Source organism: Sminthopsis crassicaudata, chromosome 1, assembly GCF_048593235.1.
Source record: "Sminthopsis crassicaudata isolate SCR6 chromosome 1, ASM4859323v1, whole genome shotgun sequence".
Taxonomy (NCBI): Eukaryota; Metazoa; Chordata; class Mammalia; order Dasyuromorphia; family Dasyuridae; genus Sminthopsis; species Sminthopsis crassicaudata.
The window spans coordinates 367390998-367408768 of NC_133617.1; the positions used below are offsets into that span (position 1 = coordinate 367390998).

General features: G+C 34.3%; 1 protein-coding gene across 2 annotated transcripts; it reads left to right on the forward strand.

The window, feature by feature from the left end:
* Positions 1-1385: 1385 nt before the first annotated feature.
* On the forward strand, positions 1386-17422 carry HAUS1 (HAUS augmin like complex subunit 1). Of its 2 annotated transcripts, XM_074279285.1 has the most exons (10): positions 1386-1526; positions 3064-3238; positions 4388-4523; positions 5439-5573; positions 7873-7996; positions 10172-10237; positions 11360-11413; positions 13482-13553; positions 13880-13927; positions 17146-17422. In XM_074279285.1, exons 1-10 carry the CDS (start codon positions 1440-1442, stop codon positions 17224-17226), a joined length of 978 nt encoding a protein of 325 aa, XP_074135386.1. In that variant the 5' UTR covers positions 1386-1439; the 3' UTR covers positions 17227-17422. The 2 variants fall into 2 exon arrangements, with proteins under 2 accessions (XP_074135386.1, XP_074135387.1); XM_074279286.1 differs by lacking the exon at positions 11360-11413.
* The last annotated feature ends 349 nt before the right edge of the window (positions 17423-17771 follow it).

Below are 17771 nucleotides of genomic sequence, written 5' to 3' on the forward strand. Positions count from 1 at the left end.
CACCAAAATCTCACAAAGCATGCAAAAGCGCATTTTCCCTCTTATTAAATTTTTATTTATTTTGTCAAGTATTTCCTAATTACTTTTTTGTAGTCATCTTTTAAAAAATTTAATTTCATTACTTTTATACACATTTCTTTATGAATCATGTTGAAGGAAAAATGTGAATAGGGAAAAACCAGGGGAGAGGAAAAAAAAACACAAAAAAGTAAACATAGCATGTTTTGATGTACATTCAATCTCTATAGTTCTTTTCCTGGATGCAGATATCATTTTCTTTTTTTTTTTTTTTGCTGAGGCAGTTGAGGTTAACTTGTGACTTGCTCAGGGTCACACAGCTAGGAAGTGTTAAGTGTCTGAGATCAAATTTGAACTCTGGTCCTCCTGACTTCAGAGCTGATGCTCTATCCACTGCACCACTTAGCTGCCCCCCTAGATTTTATTTTTTATTCAAAGTTTATTGGGATTGCCTCAGCTCACTGAACCATTGAGAAGAATCCAAGTCTTCCATAGTTGATCAACGCACATTCTTGCTGTTATTGTGCACAATGTATTCCTGGTTCTGCTTGTTTCACTCAGCATCAGTTCATATAAATCTTTCTACCTCTTTCAATAATCAGCTTGTTCATCATTGTTTATAAAACAATAATATTCCTTAATCTTCATATACCACAACTTCTTCAGCCATTTCCCAATTGATGGGCATCTACTCATTTTCAAATTCTTTGCTGCTACACTTTTGCACATAGGGGTACTTTTCCCTGCCTTATGATGTCGTTGGGATACAGACCCAGTAATGGGACTGCTGGGTCAAAGGGTATGTACAGTTTTATAGTCCTTTGGGCATAGTTCCAAATTGTTCTTTAGAATAATTGCATTAACATTCATCTTTTAAAAATTTGAGCTCCAAATTCTCCATTCTCTTACACACATAGAGAAGGTAAAACATATGTCTACCATACATCTGAAGTTTCCCAAAACATTTCCAGATAATAATATGCAAATAAAATAAGCTCACCCCAACCCTACCCACACCCCACACAAAAATGCAAGAAAAGTAAAGCGATAAGTATATGCACCGATATAAAGTACAGGCTGTTTAGGAGAAAAGGATTCTAGCAGAAAAATAAAAGGGAAGGAAAGTAAATTAAAAAAAGGAAAGAGAAAAAGGGCAGGGCACATAAGCTAGTTTTGCGTATACGTTTTCTGGGCCAACAAGAGAAGGCAGCTGGAATGAGGAAGCAGGGCCTTGGAAGTCAGAACTATTTCGGAACTACAGGAAAGAACTACAACTTCCAGAAAGGCCGGTAGGGGTGGGGCATTTCGCCGGAAAAGTCGCATTGGGCCCCTCCCCCTCCCTCTTCGGCGCGAGCGCCCTCTCTTGTTTAACTGGAAGTTGGCTAGTTGGAGTCTAAGCTGGTGGCGCGGAGCATCACGGGATGTGGCGGGAGCCGCAGACCCTTCAGGCGGAAGCTATGGAGGGACGGGAAGAGGAGCAGAAGGAGGAGGAGGAAAAGGCTGAGAAGGTGACCTGGAGTGGGGGTTGTGGGACCCTTCCCACGAGGTGGAACTTTGGAGCCCGACTCTAGGCCACCAAATATGTATCGTCCCTTCCTCCTTCCCCCAATGCGAGACTTTTCCCTAGCCCTGCCCCCGCAGGCACCTCTGGGAGCAGGCCTTCCCCGTGGCCCCATCTCCCACTATCAGATTGGACAGTGCATGGTACTCTGTAGATTCGTCTTCAATGTTTTTCAGATTAATAGATTGTGGCCCCGGAGACTGGGGCAGAGAGATTCGGAGGCTTTTAAAGCCAAATCCCTCTTCTCTGCCCCTGTCCATGATCTAACTTCTCTTTTCGCTCCTTCTCACCCCCTCATCCCCAGCGTCGGACTGGGACCAGACCTTGGCAGGCCTATCTTTAGAGCTGCACAGTCATCTAAGGCTAGTGGGAGAAAAAGCAGTTTCTAGTCATTTAACGAGGTAAATTGCTAGGAGTTTAGCAATGGACGCAGTGTATCTGTTCAGTTATTCAGACATTAAAGTACTATTCATTTGATATTTAATAAGGAGACTATGTAAGGACTTGGGTAAGTACAAAGGAAAAGATGGAAGAAAATGTGGAAAGCGCCCAAGAAAAAGCCTTTTGCAAGCGGGTCAGATTTGAGCTGAGAACCTCAGGAAAAGAACCTGAGTGCCCATGGGGTAAGCATGCGGGGCAGCTTGGGGGATACAAATTGGCCCTAGAGCTGGGCCATGGAGTGAAAGGAGGGGAGTGAACGGTTGCTTTGTCCAATTCACAGGTAGAGTAGTAACAAAAAGAACTAGGATTTGCTCTCTCAGAATGTAGCATTCATTGCACTGTATCATGATACTAACTCTTTCTCTTCCCTTTCCATTTTTTCCTCATTACTTTTGTCTAAGTGGAGTATTTGCAGCCTCTTCACTCCTACCTTACATAAAGAAAAATATAAATTATATTTTATATATGATTTAAGAATTTGCAAAGAAAGATACAAAAATTATTTCATTTGATCAAATGACCTGAATGTTTGATAGATGGGCCATTTAAAAATTTATTTGAATTAACTTCATCATGGAAAAGACTATATTCTTTGAATTTTGTGGGTTTTTTCTATTTCCAGATTATTACTAGATATTTGATTCTAGAAATCAATGTTTATTACGTTAATAAAGCACATTGGAAATCTAGTCCCTTTGGAGCTATGTGGCTTTTAATCACATTTCACCCTGTCTTTTATTAATTTCTTAGCTGTTCAGTAGTTAAATAATGATGGACTTGAGTCAAGAAAACCTGGGTTGAAAATTTACCTCAGTCATTTATTAGCTATGATCCTGGACATTTTACTTTGTTTGTAAAATGAGGATAACAATAGGGACAATGATAATGAGCATGAGGATAGTGCCAATCTCACAGGGTTATGGGGAACATTAAATGTAAGTATGTGATGATTAAATGATAAAAAATACTTTGCAAAGCTCAAGTGCTATTTAAATATTAACTGTTAAGATGTTTATAATGTGGGTATTCCTTTCAAAAATCAGATTGCTTTTTGGTTGAAGAAGATTTTTGGTGATCAGCCCATTCCAAAATATGAAGTGAATCCACGGACCACAGATATCTTGTATCACCTTTCAGAATGTAACAAAACACGGGACAGGGATGTCTCCTTGGTAATAGAAGACTTGAAACAGAAGGCAAGAGACTATGAATCAGAAGGTATGTTTAGTTTTGGAATCTTAACTAATTTTTATAAAACTAAAGCTTTATTTTTGTGGGGATGCAAAAAATGATAGAAATTGCCGTCATTTTCAAAACCCAATTCAGATGTCAATCTCTTCCACAAATACTTCTTGATCCCCTTTACTACAGATGGTTTCTCACAAAATTAGATTGGAAACTTCTTGGGGGAAGAGACCATTTATGCTTGGAATCGCCCACATAGCCTAACATACTGTTTTCTGAATATCAGAACCATTTATGATATTAATTGCCAGATTATCTAATTTGGATTCTGCAAACTTTGTAATGTTTGAGAATAAACTATCTCTTCTTATATAGCTCAAGCAGGAAAGCTATGGTTTCAAAGCTGGGATTAAAGTAGGCCAAAACTTTTAACTTGTGGATCACAAGTTAGCCTCGATTGTCCAAACTCACAAGACTTGTATAGCGCTAATAATTTACCTGATAGTATTAACACAGTCACTATCTACTTATTTGTGGTTGGAGTAATGTAGTATAGAAATAACTCAAAGTATATATCTAATGCTTTTATTAACCTGGTCTAAGCAAGAAAACACAGACTTTTGGAGGTTTAAGTTTATTTTTCACTTAGTCTGAGAGAATTAGCTTCTCTGGTTAAGGAAATGTTACTATTAACACCAACAGTCAATTAGTTGTTTCAAACTTTATTGGGAAAAATAATTTTTGACTGATTTTATCATTTAAAATGTTAGCTCCAGTAGTTTTGTGTCCATTCATTGTATCTGAAAGTAACTAGATAAACTACCATACAATAGACATCAGAAAATTTAAATTCAAATATGGCCTTAGACATTTAAAAGCTTTGTGTCTCTGGGCCAATCACTTAACCTCTGTTTGCCTGTTTCCTCTGCCAATAGTATTCACTTCCCAGGGTTATCATGAGGGTTACATAAGATAATATATGTAAAGTGCTTGGCACAGTATCTGGTATATAGTAGATTCAACATTAGCTACCTGTGAAAATGTAAGGGTTTCTGTCAGAATGTACCAAAAACTGCTTTAAAGGGAATGGTAGAAATGCAAAAGTAATTAAGAGTTGATTTGGATTCATGACGTATAATATTTGTGCTTTTCATTATGAGTTTTTTTTTTTTAATCTTTCAGCCAAATATCTCCAAGATCTTCTCATGGAAAGTGTCAATCTGTCTTTCACCAGTCTCTCTAGTATTGGAAGCAGCTATCTTAATGCTTTAGTTGACAGTGCATTAGTGCTGGAAACAAAGGATACCTCCTTAGCTAGGTAAGTAATGCCCACCAATGAATTGTCCCATTTTTTTCTCACCCTGAGAACTGTTCAGTTTAGAATAATAATGATATAGTCTAAAAAATGAAGGTAGCCAAATATTTATCTTCCATGTTAATGCATTAGTTCAAAGTTAAGCATTATGTTATGCATTAGTTTAGTGCATAGGGCGTTAGATGATTCATAAATTAAATAACTTTTTTTCTCTCTCAGGACCAAACTTCTTTTTTTTTTTTTTTTTTTTTTTTTTTTTAGCCCTGTTCATTTCATTTAATTTCAACAAACATTTAGATGACTTTCATCGTTTATTATTATTTATTGTTAAAGATTATGTAGTACTAGCATTGTTCCCTTTTAAAAAAAAAATAAATAAATAAGAAAAGTAACAGATTAAATGACTGTCCATGGTTGGAAAGTTTTTGGCTTCAGAGCTCTCCTTCTTCAAGTGAGATGGGGACTCTACACTTGATCCAGTGAGCTTCTTTCTCAGAAAGAGAAAAAGAGAGGGAAAGAGGGTGAGAGAGAGAGAGAGCTAGTTTATTACATATATATGTAACATCCCTGAGCACCTAGAGGGTGGTATGTATATGTACAATCCATATGTACATATGGATTTTAAGAGTCCATTATTTTTTAAAATGAATATTTCACAGATGATTAAAATAGTAATACATTTATAGATTGCTTTAAGGTATGTAAATGAAAAGTTACAATTCAGAAAGGTTAGTGTCATAAACCTGGAAGGTATTAGCACATTAACTGCTGGTACTCAGGTCTTCTGACTTGAAAACACCTATTTTTACTCAGGGAAGTAGAAAGCCAAAGGGGATTTTTAGAAATAAGAAATAATCTTATGATTTTTGGTCTCTGGAACTCCAAATTTGCAGCTATGTGATTAAATTTTTGTCTTAGTTTTATTCCTGCAGTGAATAGCTTGGCCTCTGATCTTTTTCGCACCAAAGCCAGAAACGAAGAAATGGAGGTTGAATTAAACAAATTGGGAAAAAATTTAACTGCAACTCTAATACTAGAAAAATGTCTACGAGAGTGAGTAAATATGAGAGTGACTGTCTTAATTGGTAAAGACAGACTGGAATATTGTGCAATCATTAACTTAGGGCATGTTTATATGATTTAGAGCTGCTATTTTCTAGCATGTGTTTGCCCATTTCTCTATGTATTTACTTTCTTCCTTAGTAGCTTGCATTCTTTTTAAAGCCCTTTTTGGTGGGCTTGGGGAGGAGTGAGGAGGCATTAAGGGATAGAGAATTCTGTTTATATTTATAATAGTATTTTTGTGCCCATGAAAATGTGCTTTAAAAAAAAAAAAGCAGGGGTGCAGCTAGGTGGTGCAGTAGATAGAGCACCAGCCCTGAAGTCAGGAGGACCTGAGTACAAATCTGGTCTCAGACCCTTAACACTTCCTGGCTGTGTGACCCTGGGCAAGTCACTTAACCCCAATTGCCTCAACAACAAAAAATATATATTATGTTATACAGGACAGCCCTCTGGGAAGGGGAAGGAATATTGGTAGAAATTATGGTAATATAAAAAAATAAATTAAAAAAAAATCCAAAATATAATTTATTTATTTATTTTTATTTTTTTGCTGAGACAATTGGGATTAAGTGACTTGCTCAGGGTCACACAGCCAGGAAGTGTTAAGGGTCTGAGACCAGATTTGTACTCAGGTCCTCCTGACTTCAGCTCTGGTGCTCTATCCACTGCGCCACCTAGCTATCCCCAACATAGTATTTTTTAAAGACAAAAAGAGGGGAAAAAATCAGGGCATATCGGATCAGCACATTGAAGACGTAAGATATATGTTTAGTGGATGTTTGGGAAACTTCCATCTTCCCAAAGGGATAGGATGAGGATGTTGTTTTGAGCCATAATTGTTTTTTGTTTTTTATAATTTTTGTAGTATTCACTTGTGATTTTTTTAGTGTTTTTTTCTCTTTATGTTGTTATAGTTATTGTTTAATTGTTTTTGTTAATTTACTCTGCATGTAGTGCATGTAGATCTTTATATTTTTTTGTGTATTAATCTCATTTCTTATTTTTTTAGAACACAGTAATATTCCATTCCATTCATGTATCACAGTTTGTTTAGCCATTCCCAAATTGATAGGCATTTACTTTGTTTTCAGTTCTTTGTTCTCACAGAAACAGCTGCAGTAAATGTTTTAATGAGCTTTATTCTATCTGGATAAATGCCCTTGGTCCTGCCAGTGTCATAAATTCATGTAATTTCTAGGGTTGGAAGAAACCTTAGAGATCATTGAATTCAGCATTCATTTTTATAGGAGAGAAACTGGTCCTGGAGAGGGGAAGCAATTTGTTCAGCCACATAGTGAATTGATGGCAGTGTCTTTGATTCTATTTCTCTTTGCACAGAAGCAGGGAGAAAGTGAGAGAGAGACATTTTGTTTATGCAAAGTGAAAATTTAACATTGAGGAAAACTTAGAAAATCATTCAAAATGTCTGGCATGGAATAGACACTTAATAAATGACAATTCAAAATAGACTGAAATTTCATTATTTACTTATCTTCAAATAATACATGTATCCTTATTTTACATATGTAGTAATTAAATGATATTCTTTCGATCTTCTAAAGAGGAACAGAGGTCAATTACTATTAAGTTAAATTTCAGAGAAAGTTATGAGTTTTCATGATAGATTTACTATAGTGAGTTTGCACAGACTACTAGAAGAACAGGAATCTATTCTAAAATCAAATTGTTTACATGCCAGATATTCTTGTGTTGAGAATTGTCGTACTTGTTTAAAAGGTAGTACTGTCTAATGTAGCCCATTCATTCATTCAAGTGATAACACTTGATTTCTTTTAATCAAGTCATAGCAATAGTAAGAGAAATAGAATACTAATAAAATAGTTTAGCTGTTTCCAAAAACAAATAAAAAACTTATTTCAGGACCTCTCTTTTCTATTTTGTACATTGTTGTCATAGTACTGGAGAAGTATAATCCACAATAAGGCACATTAAAAATTAATTTTAAAGTAGCTTTGAAATGTATTTCATAACTTTTGGGGGACAACAGATTTAGTTTCTTAAGTATGTGTGACATAAGGTAATATTAAACTTAATTTGCATTCTTTGAACAAAACACCAACTGGCAATGTGGAGGAGGTAACCAAGAGTATGTTGGGTGGCTAGAAAAAACTAGTTTGAGATCTAAAATGACTGCATTTAGGTATTCCACAAATGGATAATAGATAATAGATAGTAGGAAGTTGAATATAAAATATATAATATAATAATATAAAAACTGTTACTGTTGTTCAATGCCTCAAATGAAGAAAACTTTACCTTTTTAAAGGGACCTCAAGAAAGCAGAGCTGCATCTTTCTGTGGAAAAAGCCAGAGTTGACAGTCGAATTTCAAATATAGATTTTCTAAAAGCCAAATCTGATGACCTCAGATTAAGAATCAAAGCTGCAGAGGTTTGTATAAAGGACTGAATCTAATGAGTTTTCTGCCACGATTTCATTTAGTTGAGAATTTTAGACTTTAAGGATAGTGGGTTCTAAGAATCTGAGGATTTCTGTTCCAAAGAAAATAATTTAAAAAAAAAAAATTCTCATTTGAACACAGCACTTTAAAGTTTATAAAGGACTTTCCTTGCACAACCCTGTGAGATAGGGGTGTACCTTCTTGGGAAGTGGTGAAAAAAGAATACTGAATGTTCCAGTGAGCAAATTCTTCCAATAAAGATTGGCTCCTGCTGTGCAATTTAAAGTTTCAGAGAGGGTTGTCTGAAGGTCTGAGAAGTTTGTAATATATCTGAGGTCAAATTCCCAGTCAGTATGTGTTAGAGATAAGACATAAACTCATGTCTTCCCATCTGGGGCAGATTCTATCCATTATGCCTCTTAATCCCTAATTTTAAAGATGCAAACTAGAAACGGTTTAATACTTCATCTATATGACAGATCTTCAGATGCTGGAAGATTGCTCTTATGTTCCTCCTAAGCCTTTTCCTTGTTTCTGCAGTTCTCCCAGCTGATATCCCTACATGGCATGATCTCAAGGTCCACATTTTGGTTGTCTTCTAGGTGCTGACAGGCTTATTGTGCTTCTTAAAATGTGGAACCCAGAAATAAAAATATAGCTGGATTATTACTTCTCTAATTCGGAATAGTATGTCTTTCAGTGCAGCTTTAAGATTATGTTAATCCACTGGAGAAGGCGATGGCAAACTATTCCAATGGAGTAGTTTGCCATTTCATTTTTCAGGGTCTTTGCCAAGAAAAACCCATGAAAAACCACAGAGTCAAATATGGTTGAACAACAAAAATGCAGCATTTAAGGACTAGAGGAGGTGAGTGGAGGAAATATTTCAGGGTTATTGTTTGGTAAGTTGTGTGCAATGATAGGAAAAGGTGGAAGAGAATTTAAGACTAGATAATAAACTATTAAGTGTCAGGACTACTAGAAAAATGAAGCAAAAAAAATATTAATATACTAACTTTAACCTATCAAAAAAGGAGAAAAGGTGATCTCCAATGCATATTTTGCTAATACTACATGATATATAGTTCTCTTTTCTACTCTTGCTTTAATGTGAAAATTTTGATATAAGAATCCTGAGTAGATTTTCTCTCCTTTTTATTTTTTAAAGATTTTTCATTTAATTTAAATCATAAATGAAAGCAATGGTGGCTCAAAATTTTTCTTATTGATATTTAAATAATCTACTTATGTTAAATTACTGCCTTCTTTTGGTTTTGAATTGATCTCTTGGCCTTTTAAAAAATTAATTTGTTAGGCTCCATCAAACCCTGAAAAGAAACAGGCTTCTCAAATGACAGCCTTAAAAAAAACAACAGATTTTTCTAATGTGACGAAGCCTTTTCTTTAATTCTTTGGCTTTTCCAAGTTAACTGTTGTGTTTGGTCTTTGTGAAGTTTTATATTTGGTTTAGCTTATGAGATCAATAATTATGATGTAAGAAGAAAGCAGGAAGACTGTTCTAAGTGTATATTTGAAATAGAAAAGACTTAAAATTTTCTTGTTCTGTTCCATTATCCTTTAAATGTTCCTTTGAACAAGCACTTAGCCTGCTTACTTTATGAATTATTTTTAAATCAGTGTGACAAAGCAATAAACTGGTTACCTGTAGGGATTAATCAGCTTAATAGTTATTTCCAGATTTTCTTTATTTAGAAAATGTGACCTTTCAAGTTTACTTTTTCAGTATTATTATTTTTATTCAGGACACCTCCCTTTAATTAAATAATGAAAACATTCTTAGTTGGTGGTAGTGGTCTTATTGGGCATTGTTTTTCATGAATGAATTGCAGCCATCTTTATAATTATCTTCCCTTAATAGGGAAAATTTTCTCTTAATTAATGGGGGTGGGGAGGGGTCACTAATTTTCCACAAAATATCTCATAATTTAGGAGCTATTAGTTTTTTATGTTGGTAAATTCTGTATCATTTATGGTTAGAGTGTGTAGTATTAATGAATAGATAAAAGTACTTGACTGTATGAATGGGGTAGTGCCTTTATCTGTGGCTTAAAACTTAAATTTGTTAAAGTTTATGTTATTGGAAATTTTTAGTAGTACCTTCAATTGAAAAATAATTGTTTAAGTTATTTGCTTTTGTTTTGTAGGAGCAACTTTCAGCTCGAGGAATGGATGATTCTCTGTCTCATCAGTCATTAATGGCACTTTCAGAGGTAAACTGCTTTTAATTTAGCTGAATTTTCTGTTTCTTGAATAATCTAAGGTCCTTGAAAGCATGTTACTTGATTTGAATGAAACTTTTGATTTATTTAAAAATATTGATTATTTTTCCTTTCTTTTAAAAATGTTTAATAAGTCTTTTTTAAAAGATACAACTACTGCTTCTGAATGACTTTCCCCAAGCCCAAATATTATTGTCTCTTGTAAAAAATAAATATATTCAAGCATACCAAATACACATTCTGCACTTATTTAGGCCAGTGCTTCTCAAAGATCAGGTCATTATGACTGTTGGGTTCTCTGGAAGAATTTAGATTGGGTTGTCCCTCATTCCCGATGTTCCTGATGGGACTATCCCTAGAGAATGTATTGTGTAGGCCCTCTCCACTTTGCTGTATTTTAAACCCTTTTTTTCTCAAGTTGTACAAGTTAATACCAGCTCTCTGTTTCTCTAAATAGTGCCTGCCATTCTCAAAGGAAGAAATGCAATCTACCTATAGTTATGGGGGAGAAAAAAAATGACAAGTCATGAATAATTAGAGATAAATTTAAAGCCACTTTGAAGTTCCATCTTATACCCATCAGATTGGCAAAGTTGACAAAAAGGGAAATATCAAATATCAGAGAGGATACAGGCAAACATGCATTTGTCCGCTTGTTGGTGGAGCTGTGAAAGGATAGAACCATTCTTTGAAACTAGACCCCAAATTTACTGTACATACCCTTCAACCCAATGATACTATTACTAGATTCCCCACCCCCCCAAAAAAATGAAAAAAAATCATACAAATACCGTATTTGGACATTGCTTTATGTTGTAGTTTTTGGGTTTTTTTTTTTTTTTTTTTTTTTTTTTTAAAGGAACTTTTACATTAAGAAGTAGTTAAGATTTTTTTTATTTTAAAAGAAAATATATATGAGTTGGACTTTGATGTTTTAAACACTAGCCAAAAGGGAAAGAAGTTCCTAATCTTTTATGGTTCACATATAGCCATTTTGTCTTCCTATTTTTGTTTTAATAAGTTTTATTCCTGAAACTTAATTCTGTTATTATAATGACCTTCATTAACTCTGAAGAAGAGATGAAAAAATGCACTCCTCTCCCTTCTTTACAGAGGTGCAAGACTATGGAAACATTGTATTTACTGTCAGACTCCATGGAAATGTTGGTTAGTTTTGTTAAACTCTTCAGAAATTTCAGCTTTTTATTCTTTGTCATAAGAGATATCTCACTTGGGTGGGGTGTGGGGTTATATTTGGAAATGAAGGGGATATGAAAACAAAAGATATAAATAAAAATTTTAAAAGTGCTTCTAACTGCATTATTAAAACAAATACTTTCTGATTTTTTTTAAGTTTTATTGATTTCTCTTGTTTATCCTTCACACTTTCTGGTTTTTGTATATGGAAATGCTAGAGTATTTTGGGGAGCTTGTCAAGTTTTGAATAACATAAACATTTTTATTGAAAAATTGATACATTGACCATGTCTGATACGGCAGTAAAGTCCTTTTCTCCCCTCAGCCAGATTTTTCATTACCAAATATCCCAAGACTATTGCAGATGAAATGATAGAAGAGGGGGAAAACATTTATCTAACCCCTACTATTAGTCAAGTCTTGTGCTACATAAATATTTTACAAGTTAAATACTATCTCATTTGATCTCACTACAGCTTCTGCAAGGGAGGTGCTTTTATTATACCCTTTTTACATTTGAAGAAAGTGAGGCAAAGAACATTAAGGATCACACTGGTTATAAATGTCTCAGACTGGATTTGATCTCAAGTCTTTCAGTGCTTTATCTATTTTGCCATTTAAATTGCCTTTGTTCAACCTGGCTGTTTTGATAGTGGTAGAATGCAATCTATGTCTGAGACCTCAAGGCCTCTTTCTATCTACTTGATATCTGTATGTGTATATATATATATATATATATACATATATATATATATATATTTTTTTTTTTTTTTTTTTTTGCTGAAGCAGTTGGGGTAAAGTGACTTGCCTCGGGTCACACAGCTAGAAGTATTAAGTGTCTGAGGTCAAATTTGAATTCAGGTCCTCCTGACTTCAGGGTTGGTGCTCTATCCACTGCGCCACCTAGCTGTCCCTCTCTATACTTTTAGTATAACTTTTTGTTAGTATTTTTGTTGACCTTTTACAGTGTGAAATCAACATTGAATGCTAATTAACATGTCAGTATTTTTTCCTATTATCTATTTCTGTAGTTCCACTAATTGTGCATTTCTTTGCTGCTTGTTTTACTTTTAATAGGCTAGCATACATTTAATTTATTGTTATTTTAAAAAGATATTTTATTGTTGCTTTTTAAACCACCACTGTTACTTTCTAGTCTATCATTCCCCATGAAGCCCTCCCTGGTAATAAAGACGTATAGTTAAATGAAATAAAATAACACATTGGCTGTGTCTGATAATGTTGTCCCACATTCTACACCTAGTTAGTCCTCTGGGGTCAAGATTGATCATTGCATTAATCAGAGTTCTATTGCATCTTAGTGTTGTCTTTTACATTAGACATTGTCTATGTTTGTTCTTTTTGTTCTGCTCTCTTCAATCTGTACCAATTTACACACAGCTAATCAAATTTTTCTTTATTCTTCATACTCTTTTTTTCTTACAATATAATAGTATTCCATTACTTTCATATACCACAACTTTTTTAGTTCCTCTGCAGATGATGGACATCTATTTCATTTTCATTTTTTGCTAGATTTAGTTTATATTTTTAATATCTCTCTCTCTCTCTCTCTCTCTCTCTCTCTCTCTCTCTCTCTCTCTCTCTCTCTCTCTCTCTCTCTCTCCTCCTCTCCCCTCTCTCTGTCTCCCTCTTTCACACCTTTTGTCTTATTTCTTTCTCTCAGTTTGTATCTTGCAGTTTTTGTAAATCTTAGTCATCTTTTTCCATTTTGATTACTTGACACTGGAAATTAATACTTTCTAGACCTCATATAAGTGGGATTTGGGTTATTTCCCTTAATCCATTCCTTTTTCAGATTACATAGCCCACGTGTGATTGCTATTCTTTTTTATTCTTGATTGTATAAGTTTTCTCTTTTAAATTACTTGTAAAATTTCTATTTTCAGTGATAGCTTATTTTCTTTTTTCCAATTACCTTTGAAGCTTGGTTTACACTAGCTGTATCTTTTTTGAGCTTTAAATGTTTTTTATCAATCTCTTGCTCTTTAGTAATTTATTTCTCTTATTTCCTTAGAGACTGGCTGAATTAAAACAACAGACAGCACCTTTGAAGAAGAAATTGGAATCCTATTTAGACTTAATGCCGGTATTTATTACAGTGTCATGACTTTAAAAATGTTTCAAATCCAAAGTGAACTTAGAGTAATGAATGTTTCTGAGAGTTTAATTTCACTACCAGGATCTTCTAATGGGAAAGTATATGTTTTCCATTTGGTTAAAGCATTGTTGTGTCTTTGTATGTTTTCTGAGCATACTCACCAAGTTTCCTTTGAAGAAGATTAATAACACCTAAAAAAAAACCCCAAAAACCTCAACATTTTAACTTGTTTAAAGAGACCATGTTAAGATTTACCCATATCTCAATGAATTCCCTTTTAACTAATGTGTACCTTTTTTCCCCCCCTTTAAAAGAATCCTTCTCTTGCTCAAGTCAAAATTGAAGAAGCAAAACGAGAATTGGTATGTAATTTAATTAAATTTGTAAATGTGGCATCAGTGTTCAATAAAATTCCTTCTGAGTAGCTTTTCCCATATACACATATTCTTTATTCATTCAGCAAACATGTATTGAGCAGCTAACTATATCCAGGTCATCGTACTTGGTGCTATGGGAGATATAAGGATGATTATAAAATGAATAGTTTGTATATTTAGAATTAAAAGGGACCTGAGAGATTATCATTGTCCTCGTTTTTTAACTGATAAGGCAACTAAGGCATAGAGAGGGAAAAAAAAACTTGATTAAAGACACAATTAGTAAATATTTGAGGCAGAATTTGAATCCATATCTCCCATTTTCCTAAATCCAGTGATCCTGTCCAATTATGTTGCCTTCAACGAGCTTATGATCTAATGGAGAAGATAATATATGCTCAACTATAATACAAAGGATGAGTAAACCATAGATTGGTGTAGTGCATTATTTCCCAAACTACTTCAAGGAACCCAGAAATACCTCAGATTTGTTTTTAAAGAAACTTTGTTGTTTGTTTATAGGCATTAAAATTTTTGATGATTTTACCAGAAAGGATTTTGCCAAAGTTGGAAGGTAGTTGATATACTGAGTGGGATGCTGGAAGACCTGGAGTCAGGAAGACCTGGATTCCCATCCTGCCTGAGACATGTCCTAGCTAGGTGACTCTGGTGACCAGACACTTAAACTTAGATTCTAGCAAACTGAGCAAATAAGTTTCTTCATCTATAAAATGAGGGAGTTAATTAAATGGTCATTTAAGGCCCCTGCTGATTCTGAACCCATAATTTGATGCTGTGAAAGTATCATTTGTAACAAAGAGGCAGCCCACTTCTGGTTGAGAATATCAGACAAAGCTTAATTGGAGATGGTAACAGTTGAGCTGACTGTTGAAGGATATGTGTGATTTTTAATAGGTAAAGATGGGAAAATAAGGGTCAGTGTATCAAAGGCATAGGGAACAGCAGGAGCTAAGGCCAGAAATAGAAAAAATGCAATTCAGTTTAACTTTAATGTAGCATAAAAGGGATTTTTTTTTCTTTACTCCTATTCTCCCTTATGCCCTATAGCCAGTCATGACTATGTTATGTGGTTTCTCCTTTCATTATTCCTTTTCTAGTCTGTCTTTTTTCTTCTCTTTACTCAATGCCTTACCATGTTTGAGGCCTTCATCAGCTCTCATTTAGACTAGCCTGTGCTTTATTGGGTTAGACAGCCAGGTGAGCACTAGGCCTAGAGTCAGGAAGTCTTGAGCTCAAGTCTCAGTTCAGACATTTACTAGCTCAGTGACCCTGAGTAAGTCACTTAACTAACTTCAATTTCTTCAAGTATAAAACAATAATAAAAGCACCTGTCTCCTAGAGTTGTTATGAGGTGCAAATGAGATAATATTTATGAAGTGCTTAATAACATAGAGGCCAGCACATAGTATATGCTATTTAAATGTCAGCTATCATCATCATCATCTCCTCTTTACTTGGTCTCTTCCTGTCTCAGGTTTTCCCTTTTTTTTCAGTCTATTTTCCACACGGTTTCCAAAGTAAGATTCCTAAAACACAAATCTGTTATGCCATCCCACTCCTCAAAAGGCTTCAGTAGATAAATCGTCGCTATTATTTTTAGGATAAAATACAAACTTCTTATTTTGTATCGGGGTTTTTTTTTTTTTTTTTGGTTTTTTTTTTTTTTTTTTGTCATTAATAATGTGGCTTCCACCTGCCTTTCCAGAATTCTTTTACATTAATTACTTTTTTTTTTACATTTTGCTGTGATCCAGTCAAACAGACTTATCTGCTGTTAGTCACATGTGACATTCCTTAATATGTCCCCTGGCCTTTGGAATGATCTTAGAATATCTAGCTTCTTTTAAAACTTAGGTCAAGTGCTGTGTCCTCCAGAAGGCTTTTCCTGAGTCACCTTGATGGAATGCATGTTTTCTAAAAAGTAGGGATTTTCTTTTTTTTTTTTTTGGTATCCTCATACCTACCACAGTGCCTGATACATAGTAGGCATTTAGTAAATTTTTAAGTGGACAGTTTAATGTAGACTGATGAGGCTACAGAGAAATATGAGTGTCAGATTTTGGAGGGCCTTGAAAACCAGGTCAAGGGGAAGGTCAGCAAAGCATATTAGAAAGAGCAATTAATTTAGAACCAGAGGTACCCAGGTTTGAGACCTCATTCTTTGATTTTATTACTTCTATAACTTTTTGGATAAGTAATTTGACCTCTTTGGACTTTGTTTTCCTAATCTTTAAAATAAAATTGTATTAGCTTATCGTTGAGATTCTTTCAAACTCTAAATTAGTGCTCTTGTAATAATCATACAGACTCTATTAAGGTTTTGGAGCAAGGATATGAAATGGATAGGTTGATACATTTAGCATGGTATACTTAGGTGAGGGAAGATTGGAGAAGAGGAGGACTGGTTAGGAGGCTTTTGCAACATCTAGGCCTTGAATTGGTGATGTCAAGCATTTCTGAGGTTGGGAATGTAGAAAGGTCCAAAACATGGTGATCATTGAGAAAGGCAGGAATGTGACTTGGGTGTCTAGGTGACAACAATAAGGATGGCAAGAGGTAGTATAAATAGATGGCATGGATTTTGAAATAATATTGATGACACATCTGTGGTCTTGAAATAGCAGTGAGAAGTGGGTTATATGTGTTTCTCTTGGGAGATTTTAGAGTAGGAGAAAAAAACGTCCTTTGGAGAGGTTTGCAAGGGAAATGTTTCACAATAGGAAAGGTTTTCAATGAGAACCAGGAGATTAAAGAAATTAAAAATATCAAGTATACATAGTTTACGATACTGTGAGTGTTCCTTTAGAAATGGTAAAAGTACATTAGGCAGGGAGAACACATAGTTAAGGAAGGTAAGAATGACACTACTAATTAGAGGATAGAGTTAGAGTTGTGTATTTATATAGCATCCAATAGGAATGAAGGAAGAAAGAGGTAGTTTGAAAGGGCATATTAGTGATGGAAAATGATTTAGTTACTGATAATATATTAACTTTCTAACGTCCTATATATATTCTAAAGCCTTTGAGAGGCTAATAGATCAGGAAATGTCTGAAAATATTCATATTATTTGGGATGTCAGAACTTAAATGTAATTTTTTTTTCTAACTTTTGGTTTAAAGTACAGAGAAGTATAAATAGGAAATTAAAACACATATTACTGAAATATTTTCTTCCTTTAGAATTCCATGGATGCTGAGCTCACAAAGAAGGTGGACATGATGGAATTGTTACCAGATCAAAGTAAGCGTCGATTTACCTAATAAGTAAAGTGAATGGAAAAGGACTTAAAACTTTTGAGTGTATTTTCTGTCTGCCTTCCCTAATCCCTCATTCCTGTGTTCTTTGCATGAAATGATAGTGTCCTTATTTATTTAAAAAAATCCCTATATGTATTATCTTTTTGTATCCAAATGCATATTTCTTTAAATTGAAAATAAACTGTTATCTTGGTTGTCAGTTTTCTATTCTGAAGTGTGCTTAACAGTTCAGAGGTTAGGTATCCTTTTTTTTCATCGACCAGATAAGTATTTTGGTAGCTGTCATCTTTCCTCTTAAATAAATTTATTCAACAAAAGTTAAAACCAAATTATCTAACTAGATGTGTGATGGAAGAAGGATACAAAAGAAATAAATATACTTTTAAGTGCAAGTGGTCTTCCTGTGTAGTTCCTACCTGCAAAGAGCCTATAATCTTGAGAAAAGAACAATGTATACATTGGAAAAATTACTTAAGAATAATGACAAAGCATACTAACATGTAGGCCATAAATTAGAAGTTCTGAGAAAGAAGTCATTTTAGACACAC

Coding starts and splice junctions, on each gene's coding strand:
- HAUS1 (XM_074279285.1), top strand. CDS start 1,440: ATGTGGCGGGAGCCGCAGACCCTTCAGGCGGAAGCTATGGAGGGACGG. Junction 13,554..13,879: donor CCTATTTAGACTTAATGCCG/GTATTTATTACA, acceptor CCCCTTTAAAAG/AATCCTTCTCTTGCTCAAGT. Junction 13,928..17,145: donor AAGAAGCAAAACGAGAATTG/GTATGTAATTTA, acceptor TTCTTCCTTTAG/AATTCCATGGATGCTGAGCT.